At 35.7% G+C, this 15,072-nt stretch overlaps 2 protein-coding genes across 2 annotated transcripts; both read right to left on the minus strand.

The window, feature by feature from the left end:
* Positions 1–1,668: 1,668 nt before the first annotated feature.
* Positions 1,669–3,655, minus strand: LOC101888047 (alpha-tocopherol transfer protein-like). Its single transcript, XM_059127583.1, has 3 exons — positions 3,185–3,655; positions 2,057–2,426; positions 1,669–1,990 (listed from the first exon to the last, which is right to left on the minus strand). The coding sequence occupies exons 1-3, from the start codon at positions 3,484–3,486 to the stop codon at positions 1,730–1,732; spliced, it is 933 nt and encodes a 310-aa protein (XP_058983566.1). The 5' UTR covers positions 3,487–3,655; the 3' UTR covers positions 1,669–1,729.
* Positions 3,656–4,218: 563 nt separating this feature from the next.
* LOC101894469 (alpha-tocopherol transfer protein-like) lies at positions 4,219–7,026 on the minus strand. The gene is made up of 3 exons (XM_059127577.1): positions 6,713–7,026; positions 6,153–6,522; positions 4,219–4,549 (listed from the first exon to the last, which is right to left on the minus strand). The coding sequence occupies exons 1-3, from the start codon at positions 7,012–7,014 to the stop codon at positions 4,292–4,294; spliced, it is 930 nt and encodes a 309-aa protein (XP_058983560.1). The 5' UTR covers positions 7,015–7,026; the 3' UTR covers positions 4,219–4,291.
* Between the last annotated feature and the right edge of the window lie 8,046 nt (positions 7,027–15,072).

A 15,072-nucleotide genomic window follows, 5' to 3' on the forward strand; every position in this document is an offset into this window, starting at 1 on the left:
CTAAATTTGGTATTGGGTGAAGGAATAGGGCTGAAATCTTGAAATTAGATAAAGATGTCACTGTTGGGGTATGTGGTTACGATATGGAGGTGGTTTTGGAAATGTGTACTATAATTGTACGAAAAGTACTAAATAGTACTAAATTCGGTATTGGGTGAAGGCATAGGGCTGGAATACTCAAAGTTGATATTGAGGTTCTCTTTGGTATCTGCAATTGGAAATTTATACTATAATTGTACAAAAAGTACTAAATGGTACTAAATTTTGTATTGGGTGAAAAGATAGAGATAAAATCCTAAAATTTGGTATTTAGATTACTGATGGTATCTGGAATTGAGACATGGAGGTGGTTTCGGAAATTTGTATTATATTTGTACGAAAATTACTAAACCGTACTAAATTTGATATTGGGTGAAGGGATAGAGTTGAAATCCTGGAATTTGATGTAGATATCCCTGTTGGTCTCTGAACGTACGAAAATTGCAAAATGCCACAAAATGTGCCATTGGTTAAAGGGATAGAGCTGAATTTTGAAATTTTATATTTCGGTCACTGTTGGTTTCTAGGGTGAAGACGTTCAAATAGTTTTGGACCGAACAATTGAATGTGGATCCCTTGTACATGGGTTTTACTAACATACTCCTCGGTAAACTTCGTGATAAACAATTTTGAAGATTTTTTGGTATAAATGGTAAAGCTTTTCCTATTATTCTTTCCGAAAAAGGAAAAACTCAAATAATTTATGAAAACTTGAAAGCCTGAAAATTAAGTACGATGTGTGAAGTTCTGAATATAAAATGTTGTTCAAACTGAATAAATTGGGCATTTTGAAAGGCCTAACATGAACTACATCTCAAATTTTAAGGCGGATTTTAATGAAAATAAAAAAAGACAAAAACATTAAAAAATTGAAATTGATGTTAACCCCGTAACTACAGGTACTATACCAGAAAGTGGATCGACATGACCCATTTTTAAGCCAATGATTCTTAAAGTAATCTAAAGTTGTTTATAAATTTTAAGTTCAATATTAAATGTTGCGAAGAATATCTCAAAATATTGTGGTTCCTTGACCATATAAATAAGTCAAGGCTATATAAATGCGTTTAAAATGTTTGGCCTAAGAACCCGTAACCTTTTGGGGTTTTGATCTGTAGAACGAGTTAAATGAAAAAATGAGAAAAATATTAAAAAAATATATCGGAATTTCACCTTTAATTATAGAGACTATAACAGAATGTGGTTCGACCTGACCCATTTTTAATCTAATTTAAGCTTAACTACATACAGAGGTCAAGGCTATATTAAAGTCTTTAAAATGTCTGGTCAAAGAACACGAAACTCTTTTGGGCTTTTGATCTACAGACCGAGTTAAATCCACTTGGAATTTTTCACAGACCAGACTGTATTGCACAGTGAAACTATAAGACAATTTTCGGAAAGATTGCTAAAATTGTTTAAAATATTTTTCATCTTTTTATAGAACAAGAAACCAGGACTGGTTTATTCATGAGTTCAGTAAAAGAGATTGAACCAAGTGATACATTTTGAGAGTTGTTGGAATAAATTGTGGGTTTTATAAAGATTCAAACTTATTATTAAATAGTTACTTAACATATATATTTCTACGGGTATTTCCATGTACATTATTACCTCTACATTAGATTCTAAATTCTAGTTACGGTTTTTTTGGTATTAGTTCTTTAAAATAAATTCTATAACCTAGGATTTAATCCACATCAAGTTTGCGAAATGAACCTCCCGCAACGCCCAACTCCCCGCCAAAGTCTAAAATCTTGCCCAAACGCAAACGTTCATTGGTACCATAGTAGGCATTTTCTCGGAAAAAGTCACGATGTTGATCCCAGATTTTGTTGTTATCCTCAACTAATTGGGCGAGGGAACCATTCTCTCCGCCATATTCCTGGGGCAGGTATTTACGTGGCACAGCCGAAGATATATCATTGAAATTACGGCCGCATATGAAAATCTAAATAAAATTGAAGGAAAGGAAATAGAGAAACATTGGAAACATTTTCTCTAATATTTTACTCACCCTATTTCGTATTTTCTCGGGAAAATAGGGAAACACAAGTCTCTGCAGATACTCTGCAGCCGGTGAAAGATTTATGACCGTAAACGATTTGATACGCATTGGCAGAGTATTTTCGAAAAATTGCACAAATTTCTTGAGATGAGTGGGTGTCAGGAGCATGGCATGTTGTAGGGTTAACTTGGAAAAATCCAGAATATAACTGATGCCATGTATGCAGGCATAGGGATCCGATACCATTGCTATTTCATGCAGAGCTGTGATATATTGACTGACCTGTTCCACGGTGAAATCTTGGGCGCCATAATTACAGCGATAGAAAATTATACGTGGACCCGAGTCGTTCAGGGGTATTGGGAGGGAGACCAAGGTTCTGGCGATATGAATATATATTAAAACCTATGATTTCCATAGGAAAATCTCCAATTCAGCCTGGCTGAATGGGGGTTTCCATAGGAAATTTTCGATTCAACCTGGCTGAATGGGATTTTCCCCATAGGAAAATCTCCAATTTAGCCTGGCTGAATGGGGTTTTCTCTATAGGAAAATCTCCAATTCAGCCTGGCTGAATAGGGGTTTTCCCTATAGAAATCTCCAATTCAACCTGGCTGAATATGGGTTTTCCCTATAGGAAAATCTCCAATTCAGCTTGGCTGAATAGGGGTTTTCCCTAAAGGAAAATCTCCAATTCAGCCTTGCTGAATGGGCTTTTTCCTACAGGAAAATCTCCAATTCAGCATGGCAGAATGGGGTTTTCCCTATAGGAAAATCTCCAATTCAGCCTGGCTGAATATGGGTTTTCCCTATAGGAAAATCTCCAATTCAGCCTGGGGTTTTCCCTATAGGAAAATCTCCAATTCAACCTGGCTGAATAGGGGTTTTCCCTATAGGAAAATCTCCAATTCAGGCTGGCTGAATAGGGGTTTTCCCTATAGGAAAATCTCCAATTCAGCCTGGCTGAATAGGGGTTTTCCCTATAGGAAAATCTCCAATTCAGCCTGGCTGAATGGGGTTTTTCCCTATAGGAAAATCTCCAATTCAGCCTGTCGAAATGGTGGTTTTCCCTATTGGAAATCTTCAATTCATCCTGGCTGAATGAGATTTTCCGTAGGCAAAATTCAATTCACTTACCCCGTGTGATGAAATTTCCGAAACACAGCACTATCCACATCGGTAATCCTAAACAGTTCGCCACATTTCGTCTTCATGGCATAGAAAACATCCAATTTTTGTTTGGCTTTCTCCAGACTGTATTTACAGCCTCTGAGAAATTGAATAAGGAATTGATCATCTGTGCGCGCCTTGAGATGGGGCTGTTTCTCAATCCATGATCTCAAGGCATGTAGATCGTCAGATATCCTTGATGGCCGCTCACCCAGTTCCGTTATGGCAACCTTTTGTAGATCTTCGTTGAGAGCTCTAAACTGTAGCATGTCGTTGGGTGAAAGTTAGCAAGGCAACTGATACAGTTCTCAGGTGGCTGGACAATAATAAATAGAATATTTTTCCAATTCAGAAATGCAACTCCAAATCCAATTACTTGTTGGCAAGGTGGATTTGCATTGACAGAAAACCGCGTACCCTCATTGACAGTCCAACTGGTTTGCCTTTCAAACTTTGTCTAATTATTGTAATTTCATCAATTAACTAAAGAACTGTTTTTCTTTTTGCATTTCTTCCGCTGCTTTTCCCCTGCGAGCCAGCTGTTACAAGGAAGTCAAATCAGCGTTACTTTCTTTTAATGGCAAATAATGAGACCAATAATATGTGTCTTTAACAAAATGTCAACACCGATTTCAATTTGTTTTTTTTTTTCAATAACCGGTTCAAGCTCGTTGGAGCAACTAATTAAACGCTCACGCGCACATATTCATGTTAATTTGTAATATTAATGAAAAGGTATAATTTATTTATCTTGGGGTCAAAATTTCCTATTCAGCCAGGTTGAATAGCAATTTTACCATGGAAAGCCTCATTAGGCTGAGCTTAATTGAAGCTTTCGTGCAGAAACTCATATTCGCACATAGTGTTTCCTATGGGAACCACTATTAAACCAGACTGAATTAAATTCTGAACCTTAAGTTCATTGCCAAGGTATCTGCACTTAATTACGTACTTCCTTTCTTCTTTTTAAGAAACAACTTCGAGTGTAATCTCTGATTCGATTTTTCCATAACCTTAAAATTTATTCAATAAAAAAAACACATTCCAACAAAAACAAAAATATATCTCCAAACACTAATCTACTTCGATTTTTCTAAATGAACCGCCAATGGCAACATCGCCACCAAAATTCATTTTCTTGCCCACACGCAAATGTTCATCAGTTCCATAGTCGGCATTCTCCTTGAAATATTCACGATGGTCATCCCACACTTTATTGAAACCCACATAGAGTTGATTCACGGAGCCATTTTCACCGCCATATTCAAGGGGGAAATATTTCTTGGGGATTTCCTCTTCGATCGCACTCAAGTCACTGCCGCAGAGGAAGACCTGAAGAGACAAAATAAATATATTTAAAAAAATATTTTTTTTTAACAAAAAGCGTTATTCTGCCATGGAAAATCCAAAATTTCCTTTGGAAAAATTCACTTTAAACAAGGGAAAACTCTCTATACAGCCAGGCTGTATAGAAGAAGTTTTCCACTGGGAAAACACTGTCTATACAGCCAGGCTGTATAGAAGAAGTTTTCCACTGGGAAAACACTCTCTATACAGCCAGGCTGTATAGAAGAAGTTTTCCACTGGGAAAACACTCTCTATACAGCCAGGCTGTATAGAAGAAGTTTTCCACTGGGAAAACACTCTCTATACAGCCAGGCTGTATAGAAGAAGTTTTCCCCAATGGAAAACTCTCACTATACAGCCAGGCTGTATAGAAGTAGTTTTCCATTGGGAAAACTCTCACTATACAGCCAGGCTGTATGGAAGTAGTTTTCAATTGGGGAAAACTCTCTCTATACAGCCAGGCTGTATAGAAGTAGTTTTCCATAGGGGAAAACTCTCTCTATACAGCCAGGCTGTATAGAAGTAGTTTTCCATAGGGGAAAACTCTCTCTATACAGCCAGGATGTATAGAAAAAGTTTTCCCAGCTGTATAGAAGTAGTTTTCCCCTGTGTAGAGAGAGTTTTCCAAATGGAAAACTACTTCTATACAGCCTGACTGTATAGAGAGTTTTCCAAATGGAAAACTACTTCTATACAGCCTGACTGTATAGAGAGTTTTCCAAATGGAAAACTACTTCTATACAGCCTGACTGTATAGAGAGTTTTTCCAATGAAAAACTATTTTTCCCAATGGAAAACAACTTCTATACAGCCTGGCTGTATAGAGAGTTTTTCCAATGGAAAACTACTACTATACAGCTTGGCAGTATAGAGAGAGTTTTCCCAATGGAAAACTACTTCTATTCAGCATGGCTGTATAGAGAGTTTTCCCATGGGAAAACTACTTCTATACAGCCTGGCTTTATAGAGAGTTTTCCCAATGGAAAACTACTTCTATTCAGCCTGGTTGTATAGAGAGTTTTCCCAATGGAAAACTACTTCTATACAGCCTGGTTGTATAGAGAGTTTTCCCAATGGAAAACTACTTCTATACAACCTGTGAGTATAGAGAGTTTTCCCAATGGAAAACAACTTCTATACAGCCTGGCTGTATAAAAGTTGTTTTCCATTGGGAAAACAACTTCTATACAGCCTGGCTGTATAGAGAGTTTTCCCAATGGAAAACAACTTTTATACGGCCTGGATGTATAGAGATTTTTCCCAATGGAAAACTACTTCTATACAGCCTGGTTGTATAGAGAGAGTTTTCCCAATGGAAAACTACTACTATACAGCCTGGCTGTATATCTCTCTCTCTCTATACTCTCTATACAGTCAGGCTGCATAGAAGTAGTTTTCCATTGGGAAAACTCCTCTATACAGCCAGGCTGTATAGAAGAAGTTTTCCATTGGGAAAACTCCTCTATACAGCCAGGCTGTATAGAAGAAGTTTTCCCCTGGGAAAACCTTCTTGAAGAAATTTTCCCATGGGAAACGCTTCTATTTAGCCATGTTTTGGGGAACATCAATTCCAGAATTTTCAACCCACCCTATTTTTGATTTTTTCCGGTGCATATTCGACCAACATCTTCAGGGCATGTAGAGCATAGGGAGCCAGGTTTATGCAGCAAATACCCTTGATACGGAAAGGTAATGTCTTCACGTAGTAATCAATCATTTTCTTGACCAAATTTGGGGTGAGAGACATAACGTGGGACGTCGTGGCCTTGGCAAAATCAAGAACATAAAATACACCATTGATGCAGGCCTGTGGGTCGGTGACCATTAGGACATCAGAAACAGCGACACCATAGCATAAAACTTGTTCGATGGAGAAATCGTTGGGACCATAGGTGTAATGATTGAAGAGAATACGTGGTCCATTGTCGTGTAGGGGGGTGGGTAGAACGCAATAGGATCTTTAAGGAAGAAAAAATATTAGCAGTTGCTTATTATGACGTAAAAGCCATGACAGAATGAAAGCCTTATACGTTATTTCATGTCATGCTTCCCTTTCTGACTGTTTTTATCGATGACCTGTGACATGAAAATTTGATGATGCGTTCATTCTGTCTTGGCCTTAAGAGTGTGTGTGAAAAGTGCGCCTACCCCACATTATGGAAACGTCGAAAGTCCGGATCGTCAACATCGGTGACCCTCAACAGTTCCGGATATTTCGTTTTCAGGGCATAATAATTATCGATTTTCTCCTTGGCCTTTTCCAAACTAAATTTACAGCCACGCAAGAATTGTATGAGAAATTGCTCATCGGTACGGGCCCTCAAATGCGGCTGTTTTTTAATCCAATCCTTGAGAGCTTGTAAATCTTCGGGCACTCTCGATGTGACCTCACCCAATTCGGTGATGGCCACCTTTTTTTGTTCTTCCGTCAGCGGTAGTATTGCGACCATCTTCTAAGTTTCACTTTAAAATTAGAACTAATTCTAGAGTGGCAATTCATTGACACAACTAACTTTAGGCTCGTCATCGCTGAGTGGTTGGCAAATAGTACAGGTTTTCGAATTTAAGTCATTTGCATATTATGGAAAAGAGATGGTGACCGATGAAATATGGATGCTTTATTTTGTAATAAAAAAAGTTTAATATCCAATTTTTAGTGTTCCATAAAAGTTGGAATTCAAAACCAGTTAAAATATCACACCAAGCATGTACGGGCATTATTTACAATACAATGCTTGGATTAAAGAGATATGGGAGTTAAACGGTGTAATAAAATTCTCAAAGATGAGCAGATAGGAAGGAATGACCTCTTTCGTGTAAATTGAAGGTCGGTCAATGAGTTAATTTTGTGATTTTATTCAAAATCAGGCGGAACTGAAATCGAGCTAGATGTAATCATATTCAGAGGTATTAAATATAGATTCTCCCACATTTGGATTAAAAATTCAAATTATTACTCAGACAGTTAGACTAGAAGATTTCCCAAAGAAAACCATCTTCAGGTTGGCAAAAATTGAAAATTTAAAAAAAACAAAAAAAAAACAAAAAAAATAAAATAATAATAAAATAAATAAATAAAAAATAAATAAATAAATAAACAATAGATAAATAAAATAAAAAAATTAAATTAAAAAAAGAATAAAATAAAAAAAATAAAAAAGCTGTATGTTCGGCCGGACAGAACTTTGAATACACTCCACCATTTGCAACGAATTTGGCAATTTTCAAAAAATAAAATCAGTTAAAAATTCTGTTAAAATCTTAAAAATACTGAATGTAGATGTCATATTAGGGTCTATACGACGACATGGACCTGCATAGGTAACATTTGTCATAAGCCATTACAATATTCAAATGCGAAGCTTAAAAGAACCGGTAATAATAAAATCATCAAAATACCGAATGTAGGGAGGTACCGTTATATGGGGGCTATACGAAGACGTGGACCCGTACAGACAGTTTTCTGTCTTAGGCTATAGTATCTATTACGAACTTCAAATACCAAATTCGAACTTCAAATACCAAATTTGAAACGATTCTGGTGAATTATGTCGCTAAAATCATCAAAGTACAAAATATTGGGAGGTACCGTTGTATGGGGGCTGTACGAAGACGTGGACCTTGACAATTTTCCGTCTTAAGCTATAGTATCTATTAAGAACTTCTAATACCAAATTTGAAATAAATCCGGTGAATAAAGTCGTTAAAATCATGAAAATACCGAATATCGGGAGGTTCCGTTATATGAGGTCTATACGAAGAACTGCTCAGACAATTTTATGTCTTAGGCTGTAGTATTCATTTCAAACTTCAAATTTGAAAGAATTCCGGTGAATAATGTCGCTAAAATCACCAAAGAACCGAATATCCAGAGGTACCGTTATTTGGGGGCTATACGAAGACGTAGACCTGCACAGACAATCTTCTGTCCTAGGCTTTAGTATACATTACGAACTTCAAATACCCAATTTGAAACATTTCCGGAGAATAATGTGGCTAAAATCATCAAAAAACCGAATATCGGGAGGTACCGTTATTTGGGGGCTATACGAAGACGTGGAGCTGCACAGACAATTTTCTGTCTTAGGCTGTAGTATCCATTACGAATTTTAAATACCAAATTTTAAATAATTCCGGTGAAAAATATAAAAATATCGGGAGGTACCATTATATGAGGGCAATACCAAAACGTGGACCTACATGACCCATTTTCAATACCAAAAGTCCTGCAGACATAATATACATATGAGTAAAATTTTATCAACCTTCTTCATTTCGTTCGGAGGCTGGAGCAATTTCCACAGAATCGGACAGACGGACGGACATCACTAAATCGACATTGAATTTTATGCTGATCAAGAATATATATATACTTCGTGGGTTCTAAAATGTATATTTCGAGGTGTTACAAACGGAATGACAAACTTGATATACCCTCCACATGGTGAAAAAAAATAGAAGACACGCGTCTCGGCGTTTTCAGAAGTTTACATCGCTAAGTAACCCGAAAAAGGGGGACCATTTTACCTTCTCCTCCAACTTTTTTGGAAATTTTTGGATTATCATACCTTGAAATCCGCAAATTTTAGGTGCACAAGTGCATAAATTTACAGATAACAATACGAAGATTGTTTGGGTACACAATTTTAACCCTCAAGCGAGTCGAAAAAATTGGTCTTGTTGGTCCTTTATTAAAAATATCGTTAAAACTCCCCTGAAAACTCCCTTCGTAGTTAGACAAAATGTTCTACAAAATTATTCGTCATAAAATTCTACTTTAGGCCCCAGAAGAAATCATACCTGAACGCCAGGAATTAAATACTAAAAACGCTTTTAAGGGTTAAAAAAGTACCTTATGTGAGTTTGTGCAAAATACTACTACAAGGCTTTAGAAGGATGACTTCAGAGACAAAATCATTCCACATCAAATTCCTCTATAAGTCACCAAGCAAAAGAAATCTCTATTTCCATTATATATTAAGAAAATATTAGAATCAATGTGGCCAACAAAAACGCGAAATATTTGCAAACAAATTTTGAGCTATTTTTCTGGCCTTTTTTCAATTTTATGCATGAAAGTAACATAAAATTGCAGTTTTAGCAGAAAGTTTAAAAAGGAGAAATATTCTTCACAATATTTCACTATATCTCTCACAATAAACCATATATCTAGTTTTTAAGTAAATTACATTCGAAATCTACCTACTACTAGTGCAAAATTATGGCTGAAGCCATACTTCATGTGAGTTTATAAAAAATCTCCAACAAAGCATCATTTTAGCAGTATAACGTCAAAGACAAAATTATTCTTCATTAAATTTTACTATAAGTCACCAAGCAAAAGAAATCTCTCTTTTCATTACATATCAAGAAAATATTAGAATCAATGTTGCCAATAAACACGCGAAAGAATTTCCTATTTTTGGTCAAATTCTTTCTTCGCCTTTTTTCGAGTTGATGCATGAAAGTGACATAAAAATACATTTTTGGCAGAAAGTGCCAAAGGAAGAAACATTCCTCACCAAATTTCACTACATATTTTTGAAAGAATCATTTCCCTAGTTATGATTGATTTCAAGGAAATCACATTTCAATTATAGACATTACAAGTGAAAACTATGTATTAACGTTTTTACTTCGAATTTAACACGATTCCATTCGTGGTCAAAATTTCCCATAAAACTTGATTTTTCGGGAAAAGTGTCAATGGAGGAAATGTTCAAGATTAAATTTCATTATGTGTTTCTGAACAAACGAAATTGGTATACTTAGTGTGTACCATAAAAATTTTGGTTTGTAAGCCACAAAAAAAATTAATTTATTAAAAACTTATTTCATGGTTAAAGCCATACTTCATGTGAATTTATGCAAAAATCTCCATCATAGCATCATTTTAGCAGGATGACATCAAAGGAAAAATTATTCTTCATCAAATTTCACTATAAGTCCCCAAATAAAGGAAATCTCTATTTCAATTATTTATCAAGAAAATATCTGCATCAAAGTTGACAAAAAAAAAACCGAAAATATTTTCTACATTTTTGATTAATTTTTTCTCGTTTTCTCCATTCGATGCATGAAAGTAACATAAAATTTCGTTTTTTGTAGAAAGCTCCAAAGGAAGAAATATTTTGCACAAAATTTCACTATAAATCTTCGAAAGAACCATAGCTCTAGGTAAGATAGGTTTCAAGAAAATTACATTCGAAATATATTCATAACAAGTGAAAACTACGTGTTGACGTTTTTTACTGCAAATTTGACGTCATTCCACTGTAAGACAAAATCTCCCTGAAAACTTAGTTGTTTTGAGAAACTCTCAGAGGAGGAAATATTCTAGATCAAATTTTATCATAGGTCTCGGAAGAAAATAAATTTGTATACTCAATATGTACCATGGAAAAATATCATCAATTCACTGCATTGCGAAATTGTAAATTTGTCGAAAATAACACATATTTTTCTCTTGGTATGTATAAATTTCGAATAAATATTATTTAAAAATTATTAATCATAGATATATGGTTTATTTTGCGATTATCAGTAAAATTTTGTGTAGAATATTTCTGTTTTTGATACTTTCTCCCTTCAACGAAATTTTATGTTATTTTCTATGTTCAACATAGAATTTCCGAATTATTTTTATGGACAAATTGATGCCAACATTTCCTTGATTTACAATGAAAATAGAGATTTCTTTTCTTTGGTGACTTATAGTAAAATGTAATGAGGTGTAATCTTGCCTTTGAAGTCATCCATCTAGAATGATGCTTTGCAGGAAATTTTTGCATAAACTCACTTTAGGCTTTAACCCTAAAATGAGTTTTTAACATATATGAATTCCTGGCGTTTAGATAAGATCTAGACTCTTAAATTCTTTGAGAACCTATAGTAGAATTTTGTTTTATGGGATTTTGTTCCTCCATATTATGAGAAAAGGGCTAAAGAGAACACTTTGGTGACACGCTTGAGTTTTAAAATTTTTGACCAAAATAATCCTCGTATTGTTACCTGTTATATTGCAAAGGCACTGTATACCTAATATGAACGAACTTCAAAGAATATTATTTCAAAAACTTCAAAAAATACGGAAGAGGTGGGAGCTCCCGCTCTTCTAATTGGGTTACTTTTCGATGTAAACTTTGAAAACGGCAATACAGGTGTCCTCTCTTTTTAAATCTACTTTCACAATCTGTTGGGTTTTTCGTCCGATTATGGAATTTTGTCGCACAGTGTAATTGAGTTTATTTACAATGTTACAAAATTTTATGTTTCAAAATGTTAATTTAATTGTCCTATAAATTTTTTTTAAATTTTCGTTTGATTCCGTTCCCCCATCTTGATTTATCTCCCAATTTACACGTGGATACAATGTCCGGAAATATATATTTTGGAATAAATTTGTATACAACTGCTTTCAATACATTATTAGTGAATAGATTAAAATTTGAAAACAGGTTCGGGTTAACAACCCATAAAATGAGATTCAATGTTTACAAATGTCAACTGGCAGTGGAAAACTGGATTGGTGTCTGGTTGAATTCAGACGTTGGGGGGATTGTGATACACTACAAAGTTGTTGGTATCATTTTGATTAGCTTCCTAGACAAGCAAAAAAAATTGCGTGAGTGGTAATAAGTAAAAGCTTCCATTTTGAGTCAAATAAAAAGTAATAATTTTTAGATGGAATATTACGTCTCATATGCGGCCAAATAATTCGGTAAAGTGAATATAAAAACATATTTCATACCAAGTTCCCAGTACTTTTCTGCGTCCTAATACGACTATGGTTTAACGGATTAAGTAAACCCAGTGGATTTGAATTGCCAATTTCATTGCAAAAAATATTTTTCTTAAGTACTACAAAAACAAATCTAACTTAACCTAATCGAAGCCATACAATTAGTTTTATCTATTCTATATTAAATAGAGAGCTTTCTGAGATTGTTTGTCCCTTCATTCAAGTCCTTATGAAAATAAGCTTGAATCTTGGCATGTTATGCACTCGTTTGGTAAAATTGTGATGAGAAATGAATTTGCTGACTTAATCTTATATTGAGAATAACCTAGTGTTGCCAAGGTCTATTCTTCTGTGGTGTTCTAGATCTGGACGAGTATCTCTACCTAAGAATTGATTCCGACTGTTTTTAAAAGCTGGGAAGTGGAAAAGAAGATGTTATAAGGTTTCCCACCATGCTCTACGGGTACTAGAGTCCGTACAATCTATTATGCGTTCGTGAGCCAGGTGGCCCGTAATTTACACCCGGTTGTAAAAGTGGGAAAGGATATATATCCGTATGGTTGGATGGTAGATTCGATTCCACTTTTTAATTAAAGCTACTCTAACTTAATCAAATCGCAGCCACACAATTATTCATATTTATTCCATATTGAATGGAAAACAGCTGCTGTTTGTCTCTTCATTGTAATGGTCTTGGCAATCTACTGAAGGACAAACGCCACAATTGCTAATTTTTTTAAAATTTTAATGAATGAAAACAAAAATGTCGGAAATAGTGTCATATTTTAGAAAAACTTTAGATGTTTTCGAATTGATCACCTTTGGCACAAATTATGGCCTTCAAAGGGTCAATGAAACCGTCACACGCTACCCGAATGTTGCTCCGCGGTATTTTGGCCCATTCCCGGCGAAGCGCTTGCTTGAGGCAATCGACACTTTGGTATATACTCCAGACACAATAGTCCAACGGATTGGTATCCAGAGATTTTGGTGGCCATTGTGAGCTGGAAATGAAGCGAGGAACTTCATTTTGTAACCATTCTTGGGTGGTGCGTGCTGTGTGCGATGGTGTTGAGTTTTGTTGGAATGTCGAAGGTCTGCGGCCTAAATGTTTGCGTGTCTAAGGCCTTAATACACCCTCCAGAATATTTTAGCTATAATATTCGGCATTAATTCTGGGGCCACGGTCGATTAATTCGAGTGGAGTTCGACCATCGGCTGTCATGGCGGCCCACTCCATCACCATTACCACAGTCGGCGCTTGAGTTCTGGTGGCCAACTTTGGCAAGTAAACACAATCATTTTGTTTGTTTACAAATTGCTGGACAACAATTGTTTTCTCTTCGGAGAAAACCAAATTCGGCAGTTCACAACTTTCGGCCAAGCGAAGCAACTCTTTATCTCTTTTGAGTCTAATTTCTGTCTGTTGCGGTGTAAATTCTTACACTTTTTTGAATTTCAATGGCTTTACCCCGAACTTATTTTTCAATATTTGCCGAATGGAATATTGCGATATGTTCAGCTCACGAGCCATTTTTCGGACACTGCGATGCGGGTTTCGATCGAGTCGCTTCTTTACATTTCGAATCACTTCTGCTGATGTTGCTGTTTTCTTCCGTCCACTTCCATGAAGTCGGGCTCCGCTACCAGTATCACGGTAACGAGCGATGGAACGAGACACAAAAGATTTATTCACATTTAAATGCTGGAGTGCTTTAACGATAGCCACTTGTGGTTTTCCAGCCAAATATACAACGGAATTCCCCGATATTCGATATTTTGACGATTTTAGAGACATTATTCACCGGAGTTGTTTCAAATTTCGTATTTAAAGTTCGTAATGCGAAGTACAGTCTATGACAGAAAATTGTCTGTGCAAGTCCACGTCTTTATATAGCACCCAAATAATGGTACCTCCCTATTTTCGGTATTTTGGTCATTTAAGCTACATTATTCACAGGAATTGTTTAAAATTTGGGATTTAAAGTTCGTAATGAATACTACAGCCTTTAACACAAAATTGTCTGGGTAGGTCCACGTCTTCGTATAGCCCTCATATAACGGTACTTCCCGATGTTCGATATTTTTGTGATCTTGGTTACATTATTCACCGGAACCGTTTCAAATTTGGCATTTAAAGTTCGCAATGGATACTACAGCCTAAGGAAGAAAATTGTCTGTGCAAGTCCACGCCTTCGTATAGCCCCCATATAACGGTACCTCCCGATATATTGTTTATTTTGATGATTTTAGCGACATTATTCACCGGAATCGTTTCAAATTTGGTATTTGAAGGTCGTAACATATATTACAACCTATGACCGAAAGTTGTCTGCGCAGGTGTCAGTACTTCCCCATATTCGGTATTTGGACGATTTTAGGAACTAAATTCGCCGAAATTGTTCGAAATTTCGTATTTAAAGTTCCTAATAGGTACTACATCCTGTAACAGAAAATTGTCTATGCAGCTCGAGGCCTTCGTATAGGCCCGATATAACGGAACCTCCCCATATTCGGTATGTTGATTTGATTTTAGCTACATAATTTAGCGGATTTTTTTTTAAGTTTCGTATTTGACTTGGCTTATGTCAAAAGTTGCTTGTGCATGTCCACGTCTTCGTATAGAATCCAATATTATGGCTATATTCGGTATTTTTGAGATTGTAACAGAATTTTTTACAGATTTTATTTTTTTTTAAACATTTCCAAATTCATTCCAAATGATGGAGGGTATTCAAAGTTTGGCCCGGCCGAATTTACTGCGTTT

The sequence above is a fragment of the Musca domestica genome, unplaced genomic scaffold, assembly GCF_030504385.1.
Source record: "Musca domestica strain aabys unplaced genomic scaffold, Musca_domestica.polishedcontigs.V.1.1 46, whole genome shotgun sequence".
Classification (NCBI taxonomy): domain Eukaryota; kingdom Metazoa; phylum Arthropoda; class Insecta; order Diptera; family Muscidae; genus Musca; species Musca domestica.